Raw genomic sequence first — 20,100 nt, 5'->3', positions numbered from 1 at the left:
TGCAAAGCAAGAGTCTTAGAACTAGCCTTACCAATTGTTTTGCAAGTTGGACATGCATTGTACATGGCGTACATGGTATTTAATAAAGTTCATTGCAAGGTCTGAAGAGCTCAGTTGGAGCCCAAATGAGGAAAAAAGGTAAGTCATTAACCCAAGCAAATGTAAGAAGGCAAAGGTGGACAAACACAGCTGCCTTCAGAGCAGGCTCAGTTTCATCTTTTAATGACATACCCATCCAGAGGGCTCTGCAAATCAGTAGTACGTAAATCTATTTCCATGGGGCCCTAGGTGTGGTTTTTTTTAGTGGAGATCTGTGTAGACACATGGCCATTGTTACGGTGTGCACCGATCGATATCGTCATAGTGCTGAAGGCAAACACTGAAGAATTTGTAACTAGAGGATAGACCTCTGCAAAGTAACGAGGCATTCGTTCTTTTTCTTGTGGCAGGAAAAAGAGAAAGATAAAGAGAAGACTAAAGAGAAGGACAAAGATTCCAAGGAAAAGGAAAAAGATAAGAAGATGTTAAATGGACATCTCTTCACTGCAACCTCCGTTGTAGCCCAAGCAATCTGTTACCACTGTATGAAACCTTTCAATAAGGATTCGTACTACTGTGCAAGTAAGTTTTGTCTTCCTGTCTGCTTTTATTGTGCATTGAATCTGAATTGGGAAACATGAACCCAATGCTGTATTGTTGTCACATTTAAGCAACGGTGATGTGGGGTGGGAAGGAGTCTTTGGAAATGTTGATTCTTGTGGTAATGACTTAAGGAAGCTTAAGTGCAGAAGTGAATCACTGCCACATGGAGTTGTCCTGCAGCCTCCTGCCCAGCTGCTGCTTGGACACAGCAGCATCCTCTGGTTAGCAAGGTGTATCAGTGAGCTGGAGGACTTGGGTTATTTCAGCTGTGTGGTGTGGGTTGGGGCTGAGGTGCTTTGTTAAAACTGATGCTGGACAGAGAAAGCTACCTTGGATGAGGGTTGTTATTTCCAGTGGATGTCCCACCCATCAGTGGTATATTGTTGTATGTACTTGGGTTATCTGAAACACTGCTTCAGTGAGCCCTTAATGAAAGCATAATACAAAAAGAAAATGCCAGCCTTTTTCTCCATTTTTATGTGATGCATCACTGATCAAGTGACATGTGAAATACATGTAAGACAGTGCAGGCAGTACAGCAACTGCATCATGGGGTTTCTGTGAGCTCGGTCATTTTTTTCTCATTTCTTGTCAAATGGTTTCTCATACATAACTGATCAGGTCAATGGCATTTATGTGGTCACGACCGGAATGGTGACTGGTTTATTTGGCAACTCAAAACTGCAGAATGTGTTCTCACTGCAGCTCAAGACTGTCAGTTCTTCACTATTAGTAATACGTTGTCTCTGCCAGCCTAGAGATGAGGCAAAACCTGTACCAGCACTGCTCCCAGGCTGGGGCTGGAGACTCTGCTTCTATTTGTTCATGCTGATCGTGTATAAAATATCTTAAGTAGGAAGGGGAAGGAGCAGCTAGTTGGATCTCCAGAGGCAATTTGAAGTTTCCTGAAAGGGAAGAGATTTCATCAAACTTGTTTGCATGAGCAATGTTCTGTGTCCACCTGATGGGAGATGGAAAGCAGCATCAATTACAGGCTTTCAGATGCATCCTTTCCCTTTCCTCACTCTACCTTTTTAACTCTACTTTAAGTCACTTAGAAGATATATCACAATTTATCTTCTATATCCTGGTGAGTTAAAATAATTCAACGACACCACGTAGCAGCGCATGTTTTAGTAGAGACATTATTTCATTGTTTTCCAAGTTTAAATAGAAAATTATTGCATTTTTTTCTGCATTGCCCAGAAAATGGCTGTCACAAGGAAGGTTTGGTCAGAGCTGACTGTTACTCAGTACATCTGAGTGTGGTCTGTTGTCACACCACATCCTAAAATAAACTCCTCGATACCTTGAAAATAGCAGATAACCAGCAGCAGAGGCTCCCTCGTTTGCATGCCATTTTGTAGTACATGTCTTTTCAGCAGCAGTGGCAGTGCTGTATTGCTATCATCACTGCTGTCTCACCTGTAGGTGACTTAATGGTTTTCAAAGGATTGGCTCATAAGTCAACATCTGAAGCTTTCAGTGGCGCCCCCCTTCATGAGCAGCCAATGCTAAACGACTTAGTGTGCTCTGAAATGAATGGGAAAGGGAAGTAATTTTTTAATAGGTCTGTGTGTTCTTTTTTATTTTTTATGATTACTGATGCAGCAAAGGAGCTTTCTGGGTTTTAATTATTAATACCATTGATAGCGAGGAGCTGGAGGAACTTCCTGCCTGCTGAAGGGTTGGGTTAGCTGGAGGAATAAAGTCCAGATTTTTTATCAGAAGTGTGCCATGTTAACTGCAAAAAGCTCTACTCCTAAATAGGATATTGTAAGGTGCTGACTTCAGGTTTTCAAGGCTTGAGCTTGAATTTAAGGGTTCTGAATTGCCTCCCTGCCTCTTTTTGTTTCATTTCAGCGTCAGGCACCAGAAGCGAGTTCTGTCCCTCTTCCTTATTTGATCTGAACAGTGTTACTGCTTGTGGGTTTTTGCAAGAGCCATGTACGTTTCTGTCTGTCATATACACAGGAAGTTGTGGGACATTGACTTAGAACAGCAACCCCTAAGCCTTACTCTTACCTTTTGCAAAGTATCAGAAGAATTACTGGCCTTTATTAAGTAGGCCTAAATTGAAGAAATTGTAGCAATGTGAGAATATTTTATAAGTCCAATCCTGGATATTTTTTTGCATCCCATTGTTGTGGTCTTGATAAGAACAGTCTTTGTATTTGGGATGTTGGCGCTACCATTGGTTTCTGTTTGTCTCCTGTTTCTGCTTTCCCCCTTACTTTTCTTTCAGAGGAATAACTCTCGTCTGTTTTCTTCTGACAGACTGCAATGCAATTGTTCACAAAGGCTGTAAGGAGAGCTTTGCTTCCTGTGCAAAGGTGAAAATGAAGGTTAGTGGTATCATCTACTTTACTGCATTATAAGAAGGAACTGTAAACGATTCAGTCTGCACAATAGACCGTCTCAGGGTGGTCTGCAGTGAGGAGCAAAGACAGCAGCAGACCTGGGGAGGAAGTGATGCATAAAGATACTGTGAGGGTATCCAAAATCTGAAACTAGATATTCCCAGAGCGAACACCATCCTTCCTGTGCACATGTAATATGATCAGTGCATATGATTAAAGAAAGTTTCTCACTGGCAAAACTTGAGGTCTACCCAACACCCATAAATGCAGCATCCCTTCATTTTTGAATACTATATCCTTTTATGCAGCATCACATGCATATATAATGCATGATGAAATGTATTAAATATGTATGCTGTTTGTATGAGGGATGTGCAGAATCCGTGCTTGTTCCAAATGTGAGGAGCCTCTTCTGCAGTATGGCTCTCCGAGCCAGTTACTGCTTGTATCATTTTTGAGCTAAGAACACCTCATCTGTTGTTCCCTTCAGTAGTCAGCCCTTTCTCTTTCCCTTTTACTGTTTATTTTGCTGTTTATTTTGCCCATTTCATATATGGCAACAAGAGTAGTTGCTGAGGGGTCGCTCCATTATATACTATGTGTACTGGAGAACTGTTCTGTTCTGAGAGGATTCAGTAAGGACGTGGCTTTTTAATTGTAGTTATGTGGCACAGCCCCATGAGAGAAAGGAGAAAAAATTAAAGGGAATTTCCTTTTTCTTTCAGCCACAGAGAGGAATGCTGCAGGCACATGATACCTCTTCATTACCCACAGTGACCATGAGAAACAAAGGTAAAGTTTCCTTTTTCTCCCTTTTGGTGATGGTCTCTGTCTGCTGTTCTTGTTGTGACTGATTAAGCAGATAGAGCAGGGGCAAGTGCATCTTCTCTGCATGGTGAGCACTATTTAAGGCTTAAGAAGTGCTAAAGTTGCACAGATGGTTTAGTCTTACGCTTTGAGGTAGTAAAAATAGGAAGTTAAATTCTGAATAGGAGCAACACTGACAAAGTTTGTATGGCTGCCCTGAGGTGTATGCTGAGCTGCTGAGCTACCCCGAGGGACAGAGGCAAAGAACTGGACTGAAATAGCCCACATGAGTTTTGGAGCATCGTAATTAGATAAGCTCAGTTAGTGGTAGCTTGTAAATCACTGTGTAGTATCACGCTGTATCATATAGTCATACCCACTGTGGTTTTTGTCATGAAATTCAGAGGAATTGCTCCAGGAACCATAAATACATCTGAAGAAAGGAAAATTTAGAGTTAAGATGAAAGGATTAGTCACAGATATGTGACAGTATGAGAAAAGGTTTAGTGTTACTCTGTGGTATATAGGGATGGAAGAACCTATCAAAAGATTTGACCAGAACCAAGAGGATGGATGTAACCACAGGATCTCCTTGCCCAGAGAAATTAAAACCAACGCAGTAGGTTGCTACGTGTGACTATTTATTGAATAACATTGAATTTGGTTTCCCAAGTGTATGTTTTTGGACTTGTAGATTCCAGCCAAATCTTTTAGGTATAGTGCAGTCATTTCAGCAAAAAGGTCAATGTTCTTTCCTGCCTGAAACACAGCAGTGCTTACTTTGATGAGAAGAGCTCAGTCACTGCTTTTCTGCTCAGGAACACTGCTGGACTTCAAAGCAATCACAGAAAAGATCACAGTTCACAAGTCCTGATTGGCTTTCGTATTGCACAGCAGAAATAAATTAAACTTAAGCATGTTAGGTCTAAGGAAAGCAAAGTTTCACAGGTAGATCTGATCACTGATGCCGTATGTGCGTGATGTCTAAATTTTGTTTTAAAGTATTTGAGCATCCAGCACTCAAGTTTACTATCTGAGACAAATTCCAGATTGTCTTGGGCAAAGCATGGGGACTTTGCTTTGACCAGGTCCTGCTTTAACAGTACCACGGGAGTGTCAAGGGAGAGGCAGAAAGCTCAGGCTTCTCTGCAGTTGGGGCTGTGTCTAACAGCTGCAGATATATTTCCCAGTTGCAACTCTAGAGCAAAAAGGAAGGGAATTCTAGAACCTGCTTTCTTTAAGATTTCATAATTGCAGCTCAGAATGCAGCTGCACGAGCTGACTTTTCTCTGGTGCTTCCCTTCCAGGCTCACAACCCAAGGAGCGCCCTCGCTCTGCAATACTCGCTCCTGATGAGAACACCGTCACCTCAATATTCAATAACAGGAGATCACAACAGCCTACGGCGCTTTCAAAAAGTGTCTCCATACAGAACATTGCAGGGTAAGGCCTGTGAGTGCATGGGGATTATCTGCTGCGAGCGTGGAGAAGGTCAGATTGCATTAAAAATAAGTTTGCGTAGTGTGTGATCTGTGCTGAAAGTACAAAAGAGGATCACAGAACCAGAAATGCCCATATTATATGTGATACTACCAGCTGTCTTCTGCACACTCAGACTGACTGGGTTAGGTTTAGTCGTGGTGTGAGTTGAGAAGCATCTGAGCTGGCTTGGTGATATAAAGGACCATTTCACAGGGATGCTGTGGGATGCAGGAAGCCAACTGGCCTTGGGGTTGGAACTGTGCGATCACATATTTTTTGCAGCTCAGGCATAGTATTTATTTTTGTGTCCATAATGGTAGGGTGGATGAACAGAGCTGCAGTCTTCACAATGTTTTAGGAATGTGCTACGCATAATTAGCTACAAAAAGTCACAGAAGAAAATAAAACATATGGTTCCTATCCTAGCTACACGCTGAGTAATTCTACAAGCAGAGCAATAGCATGGACTGGGATGCTCTGAACAATTGGCATGCCTGGCTATTCATGATAAAACTTACTTCAGTCCATTTTTTTGGATCTTGCTCAGAGCAAGCAGTACAGACTCTTAGGTAGCCTTTTGTACTGCATTTTTTCATGGTTTGCTCCAATAACAATGAGGATGGGAAGTGACAGTGTAAAATGGAAAGCAATGAAAAAGAGTTACCCAAGCCATAAAACCTGAGGTGTGATTCTGTAGAGAAGAAGAACTGTCATTTTAGAGCTGCGGGTCCGGTTGTAAACAATATTCTGTCTTTTGTTCTTCTTCAGGGTTGGGAATGATGACAGCTTAATACACACTTGGAAATTTCTGTCACAGTCCACGGACTCTTTACATAAAATCAGCCGGGTGAATGAATCCACTGAGTCATTGGTTGATGAAGGTAAGACATCCCGTGGCACTTAAAGCAGCAGGAAGGTCTCTGTGCTGCTTTCCAAAAATAGAAAACCCAGTTTGACATTTCAACTTGAGTTGTTCTTTTTAATGGACAAGTAAGGTGCATTTAATGTAAAGTTACAGCGATAACTTGAAAAAAAGATACAACACAGTAATTTCTTACTGAATTGTGGGAAAACATTTAGAAGGTTTCGGTTACAGTTGAGTTACTTGGAACTGAGCTTGAGGGCAAACATTTCCACTTTTGTTTTGTTCCTCTGGCCTGTTCGTACAGCCACATACAGAACATGCCCTTTTTTGTGCTGATGTGAGGTTTTTTGATACGGGGACAAAGATTTGCCATTTGCAATGCCATATCACATTGATGGATGCAATACCTGTAGTGTACAGATCTACCTGCAGCAGTTCACATTTACGTTGCTTTGTGAAGGTGCAGATATGAATGAAGGGCAGCTGATGGGAGACCTGGAATTAGATTCCAAGCAGCTGGAGGCAGAGTCCTGGAGCCAAGCAGTGGACAGCCTGTTCCTACAGCAGCAAAACAAAGATGTTGTCAAACGGCAAGATGTCATTTATGGTGAGACATGCATGGATGTTCATTTTTCACTCATTTTAGGTGGTCTCTTGATATATCCACATGCACGTATTTCAGAAGCCTTATTGTCGGTGAATAGGAACATTGACTGTGATTCCTCAGTAGCTTAAGTGTCAATCTTGAAATTCTTAGAAACATAATGTGTTCTGTGAAAGCTTTGTCTTTCTGCCTTTCAGTTACCTGGAAGCCATAACAAATAAATAAATAGAAAATACCTCTTCCTTTTTGTCTGCTGATGGTGTTTAAACTCAGTTACTGCACAGCAGCTAGTTAGCAAGTCCTCTCCTCCTTGATGCAATAGCCATCCTGCATGACAGAAATTAGCAACGATGAGGCTGACAGTGTAATGTGGGAAGAAGGTAACGGTGCTCAAGGTTCATACTCACCTGTGGCTCTTTACTGTGACTCCTGTGCCCCAAATTTCTGCCACAAGCAAAGCCATTAATTGATATTTTAAACACCTGATGTGGAATTTTCTGAAGCCACTTAGAGAAGCCCAATTAGCTTGCTTGGAAGAGCTTCCTAATGACAATTTTTCATTGTACTGTGCACCCAAGTTCTCTACCGTGACCTTGTCTTAATCCTATACAGAGCTCATGCAGACAGAAATGCATCATGTCCGCACCCTGAAGATAATGAACGACGTATACAGTGCAGGGATGTTACAGGAGCTGCAGTACGATCAGCAAGTTGTGGACAAGATCTTTCCCTGCCTGGAGAACTTGCTGCACATACACAGTCAATTCTTCCAGCGGATTCTGGAGAGGAAGAAGGAATCATTGGCAGACAAAAGCGAAAAGAACTTTGTTATCAAGAGGATAGGTGACATCCTGGTGAATCAGGTAAGCTGTGGATAATAATTGCACTTCTGAGAATGTAGCTGGAAGCCAAGTGCTCCTGAGTTCTCGCTCCTCCCTCCCTCTCTCCTGTTTATACTTGTTAGACAGCTATACCCAATGGCACCTTCACACGCAGACAAAAATCTCTACCCCTGATTTTTAAGCAGTTTTTGCTCTTTCAGAGGAAGGTGTAATGATGAAAATTCATTATGCTTATACTGTGGGAGAGAGAAGCATTTGGTAACAGACAGCACATGGTTTGACTCTATTGAGGTGCAGTCCCAGATTTTGTGCTAAGTGTGAAGGCAGCAAAGCCACAGACTCCGCTTGTTACTTTCTAGAGATTTAATTTCTTGGCTTAGAGAGCTTTGTACTAATTTATTTTCATAAAACTCTTTCGAGAGACTGACAGGCACTGCTGGGATGTTGCACCAAGAGCTCAGTGGAAGTTGGATCTTTGCATTTCTTGTCTTGCAGTTCTCCGGGGAGAACGCTGAGAGAATGAAGAAGACATATGGCAAATTCTGCGGGCATCACAATGAGGCAGTAAATTACTTCAAAGATCTGTACTCAAAGGACAAGCGTTTTCAGGCTTTTGTCAAGGTAGGACCAGGTGAAAGAGAAGCAGTCAATGGGGGAAAAAAATATTTCCTTTCTGTGCTCCATTGAGCGTTTTGCTACAAAATTGAAATTTTCATCTTTGTTTCTTAGAAAAAAATGAGCTCCTCCTTGGTGAGACGTCTTGGGATTTCTGAATGTATCTTGTTGGTAACACAGAGAATCACAAAGTACCCGGTCCTGTTACAGAGGATACTGCAGTACACAGCAGGTATGGGCCAGTTCTTTTGTTAGCGTGTATTTGCTCATCCATTGTGCTTTTCCAGGACCTCTTTTTTCTTAGATTTTCTTAGAATTGGCACACTTAATCCAGTCATTGTCTCACACTGGTATAATGGGATAACCAGGTTTCATCTCTCTGTTTAGTGGTAGTTGATCAGGTACCTTGGTTTCATTGATGTAGTCTATCTCTAGCTAATTACAGAGCCAGCATGCTCAGACTCCAGAGTCTTCCAGCTTACTTTGTTTTATAATGGCTAAAATATGTGGTTAGTTTGCTCGTTTCATATCTGCTGTCTCCAAGTATATTGGAACAGCTCCCAGCCTCAACCCTTTATGTGAAAGGTTTTGTGAAGCTCTCCTTAGGAGGGAAAGATGCAGCCTGTCTTGGGAGTATATGAGAAAGTTGTAATGCAGGAATCTGAGAGGGAGAAGAGGAAGGGAGTAAAGGGAAAACAGGGATGTCCACGAGGATGAAGTGAAATGGAAATCTTTCTCTTTCTGTTCAAAGAAAATGAAGTGGAACATGAAGACTTGACTCAGTCATTAAACCTTGTTAAAGACGTGATTGCCGCAGTCAATAGCAAAGTCAGTAACTATGAAAAGAAAACACGCCTCGATGAGATTTACAACCGGACAGACAACAAGTCCATCATGAGGATGAAGAGTGGTCAGATGTTTGCAAGGGAGGACTTGCGACATCGGAAGCTCATCCGAGACGGGCCTGTTTCACTGAAAAATGCAGCTGGACGGTTAAAAGGTAACGCTTCCCTCTCTGGGCACAGGATTGCTCCTCACATTGGTATCTCCAGTGCTTATTCTTCTGCTCTGAGAGCCTTTGACAGCAATTTCAAATCGGATATGAGTTATTTTGACGTTTTGGAAACAGGAAGTTTATGTTTGTTTTCCAAGCCCCCAAGATTACTGATGACTTCATAAGGTGGATGAAGCAAGTTCTGCTGCCCTTGTGAAATACTGTGGTAGGCACAGGCTGCATTTGTATTTCTAAGTCACAGAAATGCACAGAAATGCCTACTTCTGTAGTGCAAGTTCCCAGCCAAAGCAGGTCCTATAGATCCCAGTTGGTAAGCAGCTGGTTCTGATCCTTTGGCTATTTTGTGGTACTTCAGGTGGAGCAGAGAGAAATTTGGGAAGAACTTCTCTTGCATGTTTTCAGCATTTCCCCTCTTGCAGAGTGCACAGAAAATATGGTGATAGAGAAGAATGGAGTCAAATGCTGACTTCTGCAAACCTCCTAGGGCTTTGAGTTCATTTTGCAGCTTTGATTAAAATCTGGTGGTTCTTTTATCCAAAACGGATCCTGTCTTCCTAAAGCAGAATGGAAGGAATTACCGTGGGATGATTTCACTTTTTGGTTTGCTTTCTGTCTGTCACAAGATTCCCCAAGTACATAATACAAAAACTCTTTGTACTGAGGGATATGGGTGGGGTATTATACTTGGTACTTACTGTGCAGCTTTATGCTATGTCATTAGGAGACTCGGAAGGCTGTACGTGTACTTTGGGAAATGTTTGTATTCTGATTTAAAATCCTCTCAATTGCTTGATGCTGTGCTTCCTTCCCCCATGAAATAAAGGTCCTGCATCTCAAGCTGGGCTCTGTTAGCTCCCCTTGGAGTTAGCAGGGGGTTTATTTGTCTGTGAACAGAGCTAGTGGTGGCTCCTGAAGTCACTGTTTCCTGGAAAGAAACTGCAGCTGACAAATGTTGCTGTTGCACAATAATTTACTCCCCAAACCACTCTTTGAAAAAGACATAAAACCCCCAACTTCCTGTGCTGATACGTTGCTCATGGGCTGAAATACTGATTGCTTGAGAAAACAATTCTGTTCCATGTCTCCAGTCCTTGCTGCTATGCCATGTCCTTCCTGCAGGCAGTTCAAGGCTGGAGAGCAGCCCTCCCACCCAGGGGGGTTTCCAGGGCAGCTCTGCATTGGATGGCCGTTCCATCATCTAACCAGGACTTGTGCAGCACTTCAGGCTGATCCCAGACCAGCCCTTGTGCTCCGCAGTGGCCAGTGTTATTAAAAGATAAATCTGCATAGGAGTGTGCTGCGTGGTTATACAGCACCTATATATATATTTTCTTTCTTTTTGCAGAAGTCCAGGCTGTTCTCCTCTCTGACATGCTCGTATTCCTTCAGGAGAAGGACCAGAAATATGTCTTTGCCTCACTGGTAAGGTTTCAACCTTTGCTTTTTTGTGTGAGGGTCCCTTGGTGTGTGTTACGCAGTAAAGCCAGCCACTGCCTGCTAAACAACTTCATTTTCCTGCTTAGAACATTTCTGTTTGTTGGGCGAGCTCTGTTTTTTCAATTGGAAAACATGTCATTGTTCCACACCTCCCCCTGGTGATTTCTGCAGTGCCTTGGCACCGCGGATAATTGGCCTTGAAAATCCTCCTGCCACTCCACACACGTTCTCCTTTTCAGTTTGTGCAAACTGAATCCATGAGCTGGGGAAGAGGGGAGTGATGGGATAATACAAACGTCGTAAAAACAAATCTTAGCAGATGATGATGTTCTCATATATTATGAAGTGCTGTGGGGGGGTAGGGAACGTCACTGCAGTAAATGCAGCAGAGCAGAGTACAGGTGTATGTCAGAAGAATGCAGCTGTAATGCACCAAACCAAAACCTATCACTTTTAAATGCAGTCTCCTAAAGGTCGAGGCACACTGACCTTCTACAGAACGGTAGTCTGGTACCTAACCAGGTCTGTTAGGACTGTACCTTGCGGACACAGTTTAGACTGGCTAAGCCTTGTGTCCTTTTTGGCCCTTGGAATATTTTGAAAGTTGGTAATCTGTTATTCCAGTTCTATTGGGGCTCTACTCGGAGGGAGCTGATTTGCACAGAAGTCCTGCTAGTGATTGCTGCCAAGTCACCCAAGCGTGTAGTATCCTGGAAAGTGCACAAAGGCACCCACGCAGCAGCAATGGGATATTTTAACCCAATGGGATATTTTAACCCAGGCAGGCTGATGATTACACAGAGACCACAGCACACAGTGAGCACCCTCTTATGTACAAGTCTTGTCCGTTGCAGGAGTCCACTGTGAGCTTCTGAGAACAGGCAGGTTTTTGTGGGATTTGAAAATAAGGCGTTATTCCATCCTAGGGTGAGACTACAGAGATAATATGTGCGAAGCAGCTGCTGGCAAGCTTCACTACACTTAAGGGGCTGTAATATTAATGACAGATTCAAGAGTGTGGGCAGGAGGAGATGAGATCAAAGGTCTGCTGGGGATAGAGCAAAATATGGTTGAGTTTTCAAAACCCCGAACTCCATTTTAAATTACTTCCCTGTTGAAATGGACCTAAGCGAAATTGCTTTTCCTGCAGGAATGATGGAAGAAAGCAAGCCCTTCTCTGTTTTGTGACCCCAGCAAAATGCTTTTTATATTCTAATTAGCCAGTAGCTTCAAAAATATTTACTGCCTGAGAGCGTTCGCTGCATTGGTAGTGGGACCTTTAGGATGCCAGTTCATTTCAATGTATTTTTGCCCCTCCTCACCCATTTGTTTCCATCTGAAGGACCAGAAATCCACTGTGATCTCTCTGAAGAAGCTAATTGTACGGGAAGTGGCTCATGAAGAGAAGGGTTTGTTCCTGATCAGTATGGGTGTGAAAGACCCCGAAATGGTGGAAGTGCACGCCAGCTCCAAAGAAGAGCGTAACGGCTGGATACAGATCATTCAAGACACAATAAGTACCATGTAAGCTACCAAGCTGCTCTGGAAGGGTGAGCAATGCACACGATCATGTTCTGATGGTTATTGAGATGTGTGTCTTTCATGCAGGGATAAGGATGAGGATGAAGGAGTCCCTTGTGAGTCTGAATTTGAAAAGAAATTGTCAGACACGAGAATCAGAGCACTGAAAGGTAAGGAACTGCCTAGGACAGAGGGACAGAGCTTGAAAAAAAATTTCAGAAGTTTATAGCAATTGTTGCATTGGGTTTTGTGACCCTTTTCCATGTGCACAGTTGAACTTTATCAGGGGAATGAGGATCCTGCACCCAGCAAATGGTTGCAGTCCTTGTTTGCACCTCACCTTGTTTACAGCTCGATGCTTTGTGACTGCTGCACGCAGTTGCTGTGCAAGATTGCAAGGGACAGAGCTGTGTCACCATGTTCCACTAGATGGGGCCAATATCTCAGGAATCGCTCTCCTTCCTTCCCAAAGCTTTTTCTTTTCAATCTTCATTCCTGTTTTCTGCTCACCCCCCACACAGAACAACTTCAGCAGAAGGACAGGCAGATCCTCCTCTTGCTGGAGGAAAAGGCCAAAATCTTCGGTGACATGGCAGACTCCTCTATGCAAGAGGACATGCCGGGTTCCAGACTGCTCTTCAGAGCCAACACTGAAGAAGCACCAAAAGGAGAGGCCATTATGAAAACTGCAATAAATGAAGGTGAGCAAGTCAGCGTGGCACTAAACAGCACTCTTAACTTCAGTGAATCCCTTGGTTCTCAAGCATGGTGTTTACAGGGGCAGCCTATTTGTTCCCAGTGAATGAATAACAGCATAGATAAGGAGATAATGCTACTCGTGGTGTTGTGTCAGGGACAGGTAATGAGGATCAAGAAAGGAAGCAGATATTGATGGCTGTTGAAAGAAGGCACAAAAGAAGTCTCAGCACAGAGAACAGCCCTGTGTTGAATCTGAGCTGAGGTCAGGGACAGCCCAAGATTTCATTCTCGTCTGAAATACAGACCATGCTGTCTTTCTCTGTGCTTTGAGCTCAGCAACATTTGGGGAGGATTCCAATTCCTGCAGGTATTCGGGGTCTCTGCAAGGAACAAGCAATCTGCTGGCAAATGCAAGGCTGAATGAAAACTCACACAACTTTTCAGCATGTTTTTTGGAAAGAGTGAAAATTATTAAATGTTGTTGTGAGTTTTTGCAAGGGAGACACGTTGTTTGTGTCGCTGTCAAAACATTTCTTCTTTAGTACAGAAAAACACATGAAGATAGAGATGGAAATAGCTCAGAAGCCTGAGGTGGTCTGTAACAGAGAAACTGCTGATTTTATCTTCCCAGTGGAACTGCTGCAAGACCTGGTGAACAGGAATCTGGGCAGCACCCTATTGCAGCAGCTCAGCAGTGCCGCCATTGACGAAGAAGGAGGAGTTGGCCCCATCTCTCTTCCTAAAAGGGCAGAAACTTTTGGAGGATTTGACAGTCACCAGATGAACGCCTCCAAGGGTACGTAGTTACGTGCTCCCACATCAGCATTTGTTAATGATATTTCATGTCATCCTGTCCTGTTCCTTCTGAAGGACTTCAGCAGATGGTCTGTTTGGATTACTCTACTCTTCTGCAATGCTAGCAGATAGATTAAATATCAGATTAGGAAACAGAGTACAGGTGAAATAGTAGTTGAGAACTTGTGGCTATGTGAGGATTAAACATCTGAATCCTTCACTCCTGTCTCTCTATTTTCTCTCTAAGTCATCTTTCCTGCTTTACTTACATGCTACATGCAAGCATTTGGCTTCACTACAAAGTACCTTCTTCGTGTTCTTCTGCCTTCAGTTCTGTTCTTCATCCTTCAGTTACCTTCCAGCAGGAGACCGGAGCTGTTGCCTTTGCGAATGGATGCTGATACTGCTGTACCAAGCACCTTCCTCTGTCTGTGCCCTCTGTGCGTTTGTGTTCCATACACAACTGCATGTGTTATTCCTGTAATTAAGTCTCTCTCAAGCAAACGAGTGAATATTCATTTCAGCTGTAGAGTTGGCTGCTTCCCAACGCTCTCTTTCTTTCTCCTAGTCATCAGAAACTTCCCTGTCCTCAAATTCCTTTCTCTGTGGTCTCTCTCATGCTCCCAATACAGCCAGTTTTGCTGCGCTAGTGTCTGTCTCTCAGCATTGGGATGTTGGACCCTGTCTGACCTTCTGCATTAAAGGAGCAGTGTTAGCTCCAGACAGTCAGACATGAGAACTATGTAGAGATTTTCCCGGCTATTGGAAAGCTGCAAAGCTCTCAACAGGCCTTGTCATCATCGTGACAAATATATTCACGCTGAGGGCTGGAGGGGGTTGGTTATTCAGGGCTGGGCCTCTTTCTGTTGTAGTGATGAATGAATGGCACAACCTCAGGCTGTTCATTGCCCAGCACTCTTCCCCCCTCCTTGCACTCTGTTGTTTGTTTTTTGTTTGATGTGTGATTTTTTTTTTTCCCCCCTAGAAACACCATCTTTTGAATTAGATTGTAGTTCAGTAGTTATAGGGTCTTGGGAGATGCTAGGATAATAAAGCATGGCCTGTTTATTCAGCTGTGGAAGGTCCCACCATGAGTTGCAGCAAAGAAAAAAAAAAGGTCTGTTAGGAGGGTGAGGGTCAGCCTTTAGAAGCAAAGTCTGCCTTGGAAAGGTGTTGAGAAAACAGGTTTGTGATGGCTGTGGCCCTCCTGGCCCCATGAGTCAGTTCAGTGCTGGGGAGCAGTGATAGGAACCATGCAGGGAGAAGCCAGACAGAGATGTCCAGTATCCCTTTGAAGACAGAGGTTTCTGGTGACTGAGACTACTGAGGAATTGTTCATGTAAAATCACACAGCAGTATTGCACAGCAGTCTAACCCAGCTGTAAATTACATTTGGACAGAGAGGCACTGAAACTGTACCTGCCATAATACACTCTGAGATGATATTGCTATTTTTCTCCATCTGCTTTTGTTCTGCCTCGTGACTTGTTAGCAAATGTGGGGTTTTTTTGTGCAGAAAGCACTTTGGGGGCCAGACAGAGCACAAGTTAAAGGTGTACGTCGAATTTATCAGAACATTGTTTGAAACCAAAGTCAATCTTTGTCTGAATTCACACGTCGAGTGCATGAAGGAGGCAAACACATTGGATTAAAGTGCCAAGAGCTCTGTGACCCCTCTTATGACACATCCCTGTTGTCTGTATGAGATCTCAGACACTAGCAAGTTTATCTGTGGCTTAAGACATTGAATAACCAGTGTCAATGCTGGCTTCTTGCTTTAGGTGGAACAAAGGACGAAGGCGACGATGCTCAGGACCTACGGAGAACAGAGTCAGATGGTGTTTTAAAGAAGGTATCGCATGGTTTATCTGTGGTGCCACTCTGGGTTCAAGAAGGTGACAATTCAAGCCTTGAAAAAGCTTTGTAGCTAAAATCCTGGCTTGAGAACCATTTCAAATCAGTGGTATTCCTCTGTGGCAGAGGTTGTGCCATCTGTCTGCAGATCAGCTGAAGCATGTGTTTAATTATGTGTCATTATTGAAATGACAAGGTCACATAGAACCTTGCACCTATTCTTCCTGGGGATTGATTCATCACATAACTCCAAATGATACCTAATTAACATGTGATTTGGTGCCATTCTAACTTACCTGGAAACATACATGAATCGTCCCAGAATCGAATGGGGGGGAGGTGGGGGTTAATGTGTCTGTCGTTAGTGCAGCTTCACAGCACATTTGTTACGATTTCTCATTTGCCCTCATATTAAGTGTGATCTTTTCACAGGCTGGAAATGCTAACCTGATGTTCATATTGAAAAGGAACAGTGAGGTAAGAATCGATTCTGTTGCCGTTTTCTTCATTTAAGTGATAAGTGAATTTGTCTCAATAGGTGATAATGTAAAAGAAAATGCATTACTTTAGCTGGAGCACACGTGGACTTTTAAATACATTCAGCTGAACCCACTGTGTCGTTTATTTGTTTAACCTTGGATGTTCAGACAGGGAATTTGCTAATTGTCATCTGCTTGCCAGCAGGATGATATGTGCTGATTATAGGCATCAGGGGTTAATTACCACTAGGATGTGCAGGACTGTATTTATTGTGCATCTGCAGACAGAGGGAGTTTAATTTTATGTTGCAGGTGCGGTGATTTGGGGCAATTAGATTTCTATTCTCCCTTTGATACACATTCATAACTCCAATTAGCATTAAAGTCAGAATGAGAAGCTGTTCTCTTAACACTGGCTATTGCACCAATATTGCAAACAGCTCTGTGTTTTTCTCTTCTTATCCTGCATTTTTTTTTTTCTTCTTCAATAGGTGAATATATGAGATTCAGAGAATTTTTTAGCTGGGCTAAACATAGGTTTTGGGCCAGGGCATCACTCCAAAGTGTCTTGCTCTTAGCTACGTGGTGATGCACCAAGTGTTTGCATGTACCTGTTTTCTGGGAACCTTCATTAATGTACTTACTGTATTTGTGTGTCTGCTGCGCTGCAGTGTTCCTATGAAATGACAAGAGGACTTGTATGGGTCAGCCAGGGTGAAGGAGGGCTGTGTACCAGGGGATGATAGAATTGCTGCAGGTAATGAGTGAGAAAAACAGAGGGTGTAGAGGGATGGCCATGCAGCTTGGACTCACCAGTAGATCACAGTGGAAAAGGAAGTTACTTTATTACTGCCTTGGCACCAAGTGGGGTCTAATAACAGTGCTGTTGTTTTCTTGCAGCAGGTCCTTCAAAGTGTTACCAGCCTCCGTAAGCTGCTCAGTGCTCTGCAGGTATGCTGCCCTCTCATTCTGCTTCCGCACGCTGCTTGCCCAAGCCTTGGAATGAGCTCTCCCTGGAGCCTTCTCCTCTCTAGGCTGAACAAGCCCGGCTCCCTCATCCCTCAGTCTGCTCCAACCCTCTGAGCCATCTTCATGGCTTCTAGACCCACTCTGGCAGCTCCACATCTTTCTTGTGTTGTGTGCCCCAGGCCTGGACACAGACCGGAAGCCCTTCCTCTTCCCCACTCCTGCATGGCCCAATACCCCGCAGCAGACTTGCATTCAGCCTCCTGACACAGCAGCAGTAATCAGCTGCTGCTTGGCACGCTGCTTCCATTGGGAAGCTGCACGTGGAGGTTTAGACCTCGACCAGCAAAGCTGCCACTGCGGCATCCCCAGCTGAATGCTAAACATGGTAGAAAAAGATGCAGTTCGGTGGCGCACTGAGCTGCTCAGATGTGGAGCTGCTCACCCTGGAGTGAGCACTGCAGTGATGTCTCCCTCCTTCCCTCCCAGGGCGTTGTCCTACAGCAGGACACCTACATCGAGGGCCAGAAGCTGGCCTTGAGTGAGAGGGCTCTGTCCCGAGGCTTCTTCCGCCCGGCCTCGCTGCTGGAGCAGGAGAAGCAGCGCAACCTGGAGAAGCAGCGCCAGGAACTCGCCAACCTGAAGAAGCAGCAGGCTCAGCACCAGGAGGAGAAGCGGAGGGCGGAGAAGGAGTGCGAAGCACGGGAGAAGAAGCTGGCAGAGCTGGAAGTCCAACTGGCCAAGAGGGAGGAGGAGATCCAGAAAGGGTGGCAGGAGCTGGAGTGCAGGCGGGAGGAGCTGCGGCAGTTGAAAGCCTCCTACCAGGTTGAAATGGAGAAGCTTCTCATTAAGCAGAAGCAGCTGGATAAGGAGTGGGAGCAACTCAGGAAGGACATGGAGCGACAACCTCAAATGTGGTTGGAGCATGATGACAACCAGGTAAATGCTGCCAACAGGCAGGCTCCCACAGGGAGCTGTGCTCTGCTGGGAGCTCCCAGCCGGCTGCCTGCCCTGCGGCACCAGCTGCCTGGCTTTAGCTCAGCCCCGGGTATGCAGGGCCTGATGCTTAAAGCTGGCTCTTTCCTTACACCTCAAAAGCCACTGAAGCATTCCTGCTGAGCTCTTCCCACTTCCCGGTGCCTCTGTTAGGCAGAGGCACGTGGGGAGGATGTGCTGGAATGTCTGAAGTGTTGCCTTCCGTGTTGACTCCATGTGGGTTTGGCTTTGTGGAGCATTGAGGCAGGTGAGGATTTGTTCTTAGGAACAGCCCAAACATTGCTGCTCACTTACACCCTTTGGCATAGGGTGGCCCTGTGAATGCCTTTCTGTTTGCAGACTGTGGGATTAAGTCTGCCTCCACAAGCACTATCTAGCAGAGATGAGTGTTGTCCCTGTCCTAAAGAGGCCAGACATCTGCAGTCTGGATGTGGCCCAAAGGTCACTTGCTCCGGTGTGAGAAGCTTCTGGTATAGGACTGTCCAGAGCTAAAAAGCACAGATCCTGTTTTGTGCTGTACGTTTTTTAGCACGCTGGGGAGAGCGTGCATCAGTTTGCAAAACAGGGGCTGAGTTTGAACCTTAAGCCAGCTGTTGAACGTTTGTTTGTTTATAACTCCCTGATTTTGAATGCAATTTGCTTAGAGCTGTAACAAAATTAGCTTGTAAATGCTGGATTGCGGAACTGAAATTATTTTGGGTGCCTGAATGGACTAATTGCGGAGCTCAGCAGTAAGCTCTGTAAAGCAAATCACCCGGGGAGTGCCTGCTCCCTCCCAGCCCAGCCCTGGTCAGGCCAGGAGCACACGGCACAGTGCACAGAGTGCTATGGGAGAGGCTGAAAGGTGAAGTAACTGAGGGCTCAGGATGAAGGGAAGGAAGCTCCTTCTCATGCAGGCATCTCACTGACAGTTCAGAGCTATTAATAGAGGGTTCAGCGAGGCTTTGTTGAGCTGTTGTTTTGATCTTCCCTTTGAATGCAAGGGCTCAATTATACCCTGAGACAGACGTTAAGAAAAATCAGGGAAATGTTTTGCTTTCATCTTTCTCTTGGGAAGGCTTCCTTTGCCACATGCCTGGCCGGTGCTGCATGCTGCCCGGAGAGGCACACTCCTCTTGGCCTGCTGCCACTGTCTGTGTGCACTGACAGCGCCGGGTGAGTCGTGGTATCGAGATCTTAGAGAATGTTTGCCCTTGGCTTGTTGATTTTACGTGTGGGAGTAAAAGATACCGGAGCGTTACTCTGTCTTACACAGAAAGGGCTTTGCCTGGATGGCTCTGCTCTGTAGCTGCTGAATGGGTGGTGGTCTCTGTGAGCAGTCTTGGAAACATCTTTTCTCTCTCCAGACTCCCCAGTACCCTCTTTGGTGCACGAGTGAAACTTGTTTCTTTTCTTTTATAGGTGTCAAATCGACATGAGAAACTTGCAAGGGTTTGCTCCCAGTCCAGCCTCGAAGGCACCTCCAAGCAGAAGAGCCCCTCGTTCCCTAAGAAAGGGCACTCTGATGCAGAACTGTCTGTCTCCCCCAAAAGGAACAATCTTTCAAGGACACACAAAGAGAAAAGCACTTCCCATTTGCTTAGCACAACAAACCAGACTAACAAGGCAGCTGAGGAACAGCCCCAGATGCCTACTCGCCTCTTCAGTTTATCCAAACCAAAGGAAAAGAAGGAAAAGAAGAAAAAGGGCAGGGGACATCGCTCCCAGGAATCTGGTGAGTGTCAGGAGGTTACAGATGTGTTTTTAGGGTCAGTGAGCTGGAATTCCCCTCCAGCCAGTGAACCTGTGGAAGCCATCTGGCCCTGAACGGAGATGGTAACGGAGAGGGACAGAGAAGATCAGGCGTGATGAGTGGAATTCCCAGCTTCAAGTGACCTGCAGCCATTGGGGTTGTCAGAGGGACGCGTTGCCTCTCTTCTCCTTCCCTTCCGTGCCCTATTCTGAGCAGCTTCCACAGGCTGGCTTCTCTCTGTGTTTTTCAGCTTGCTCTGCTTCAGAGGGGATCATGCTTTCATGCTTTCAGAACCTGCGTGGAATCTTCCGGTCTGCCTCGAGACCCTCCAGCAGCAGTGCTGACATTTATAGTTCTGTTCTAGTTTGTAAGCAATGTCTCCAACCCTT

General features: G+C 44.7%; 1 protein-coding gene across 19 annotated transcripts in view; it reads left to right on the top strand.

Annotated features, from left to right (window-relative positions):
- AKAP13 (A-kinase anchoring protein 13) overlaps positions 1 to 20,100 on the top strand; it is a 194,594-nt gene that overhangs the window by 168,761 nt on the left and 5,733 nt on the right. For 16 of the 19 annotated variants that reach the window (XM_046899348.1, XM_046899343.1, XM_046899346.1 and 13 more), the window contains 21 exons: positions 450 to 621; positions 2,920 to 2,987; positions 3,728 to 3,794; positions 5,117 to 5,252; positions 6,060 to 6,172; positions 6,617 to 6,763; positions 7,373 to 7,623; positions 8,098 to 8,223; positions 8,332 to 8,449; positions 8,969 to 9,217; positions 10,578 to 10,654; positions 12,012 to 12,193; positions 12,278 to 12,360; positions 12,712 to 12,891; positions 13,521 to 13,685; positions 15,466 to 15,536; positions 15,971 to 16,015; positions 16,918 to 16,968; positions 17,473 to 17,922; positions 19,381 to 19,693; positions 19,962 to 20,078. In XM_046899348.1, the coding sequence (XP_046755304.1) occupies positions 450 to 621; positions 2,920 to 2,987; positions 3,728 to 3,794; positions 5,117 to 5,252; positions 6,060 to 6,172; positions 6,617 to 6,763; positions 7,373 to 7,623; positions 8,098 to 8,223; positions 8,332 to 8,449; positions 8,969 to 9,217; positions 10,578 to 10,654; positions 12,012 to 12,193; positions 12,278 to 12,360; positions 12,712 to 12,891; positions 13,521 to 13,685; positions 15,466 to 15,536; positions 15,971 to 16,015; positions 16,918 to 16,968; positions 17,473 to 17,922; positions 19,381 to 19,693; positions 19,962 to 20,078 (3,181 nt within the window). The remainder of the gene's footprint in view (positions 1 to 449; positions 622 to 2,919; positions 2,988 to 3,727; positions 3,795 to 5,116; positions 5,253 to 6,059; positions 6,173 to 6,616; positions 6,764 to 7,372; positions 7,624 to 8,097; positions 8,224 to 8,331; positions 8,450 to 8,968; positions 9,218 to 10,577; positions 10,655 to 12,011; positions 12,194 to 12,277; positions 12,361 to 12,711; positions 12,892 to 13,520; positions 13,686 to 15,465; positions 15,537 to 15,970; positions 16,016 to 16,917; positions 16,969 to 17,472; positions 17,923 to 19,380; positions 19,694 to 19,961; positions 20,079 to 20,100) is intronic. The other 3 variants (XM_046899342.1, XM_046899347.1, XM_046899345.1) reach the window with 3 other exon arrangements.

Source organism: Gallus gallus, chromosome 10 (genome assembly GCF_016699485.2).
Source record: "Gallus gallus isolate bGalGal1 chromosome 10, bGalGal1.mat.broiler.GRCg7b, whole genome shotgun sequence".
Taxonomy (NCBI): Eukaryota; Metazoa; Chordata; class Aves; order Galliformes; family Phasianidae; genus Gallus; species Gallus gallus.
Note: the sequence above shows the minus strand (reverse complement) of the source record. Positions and strands in the feature narration are given on the sequence as shown.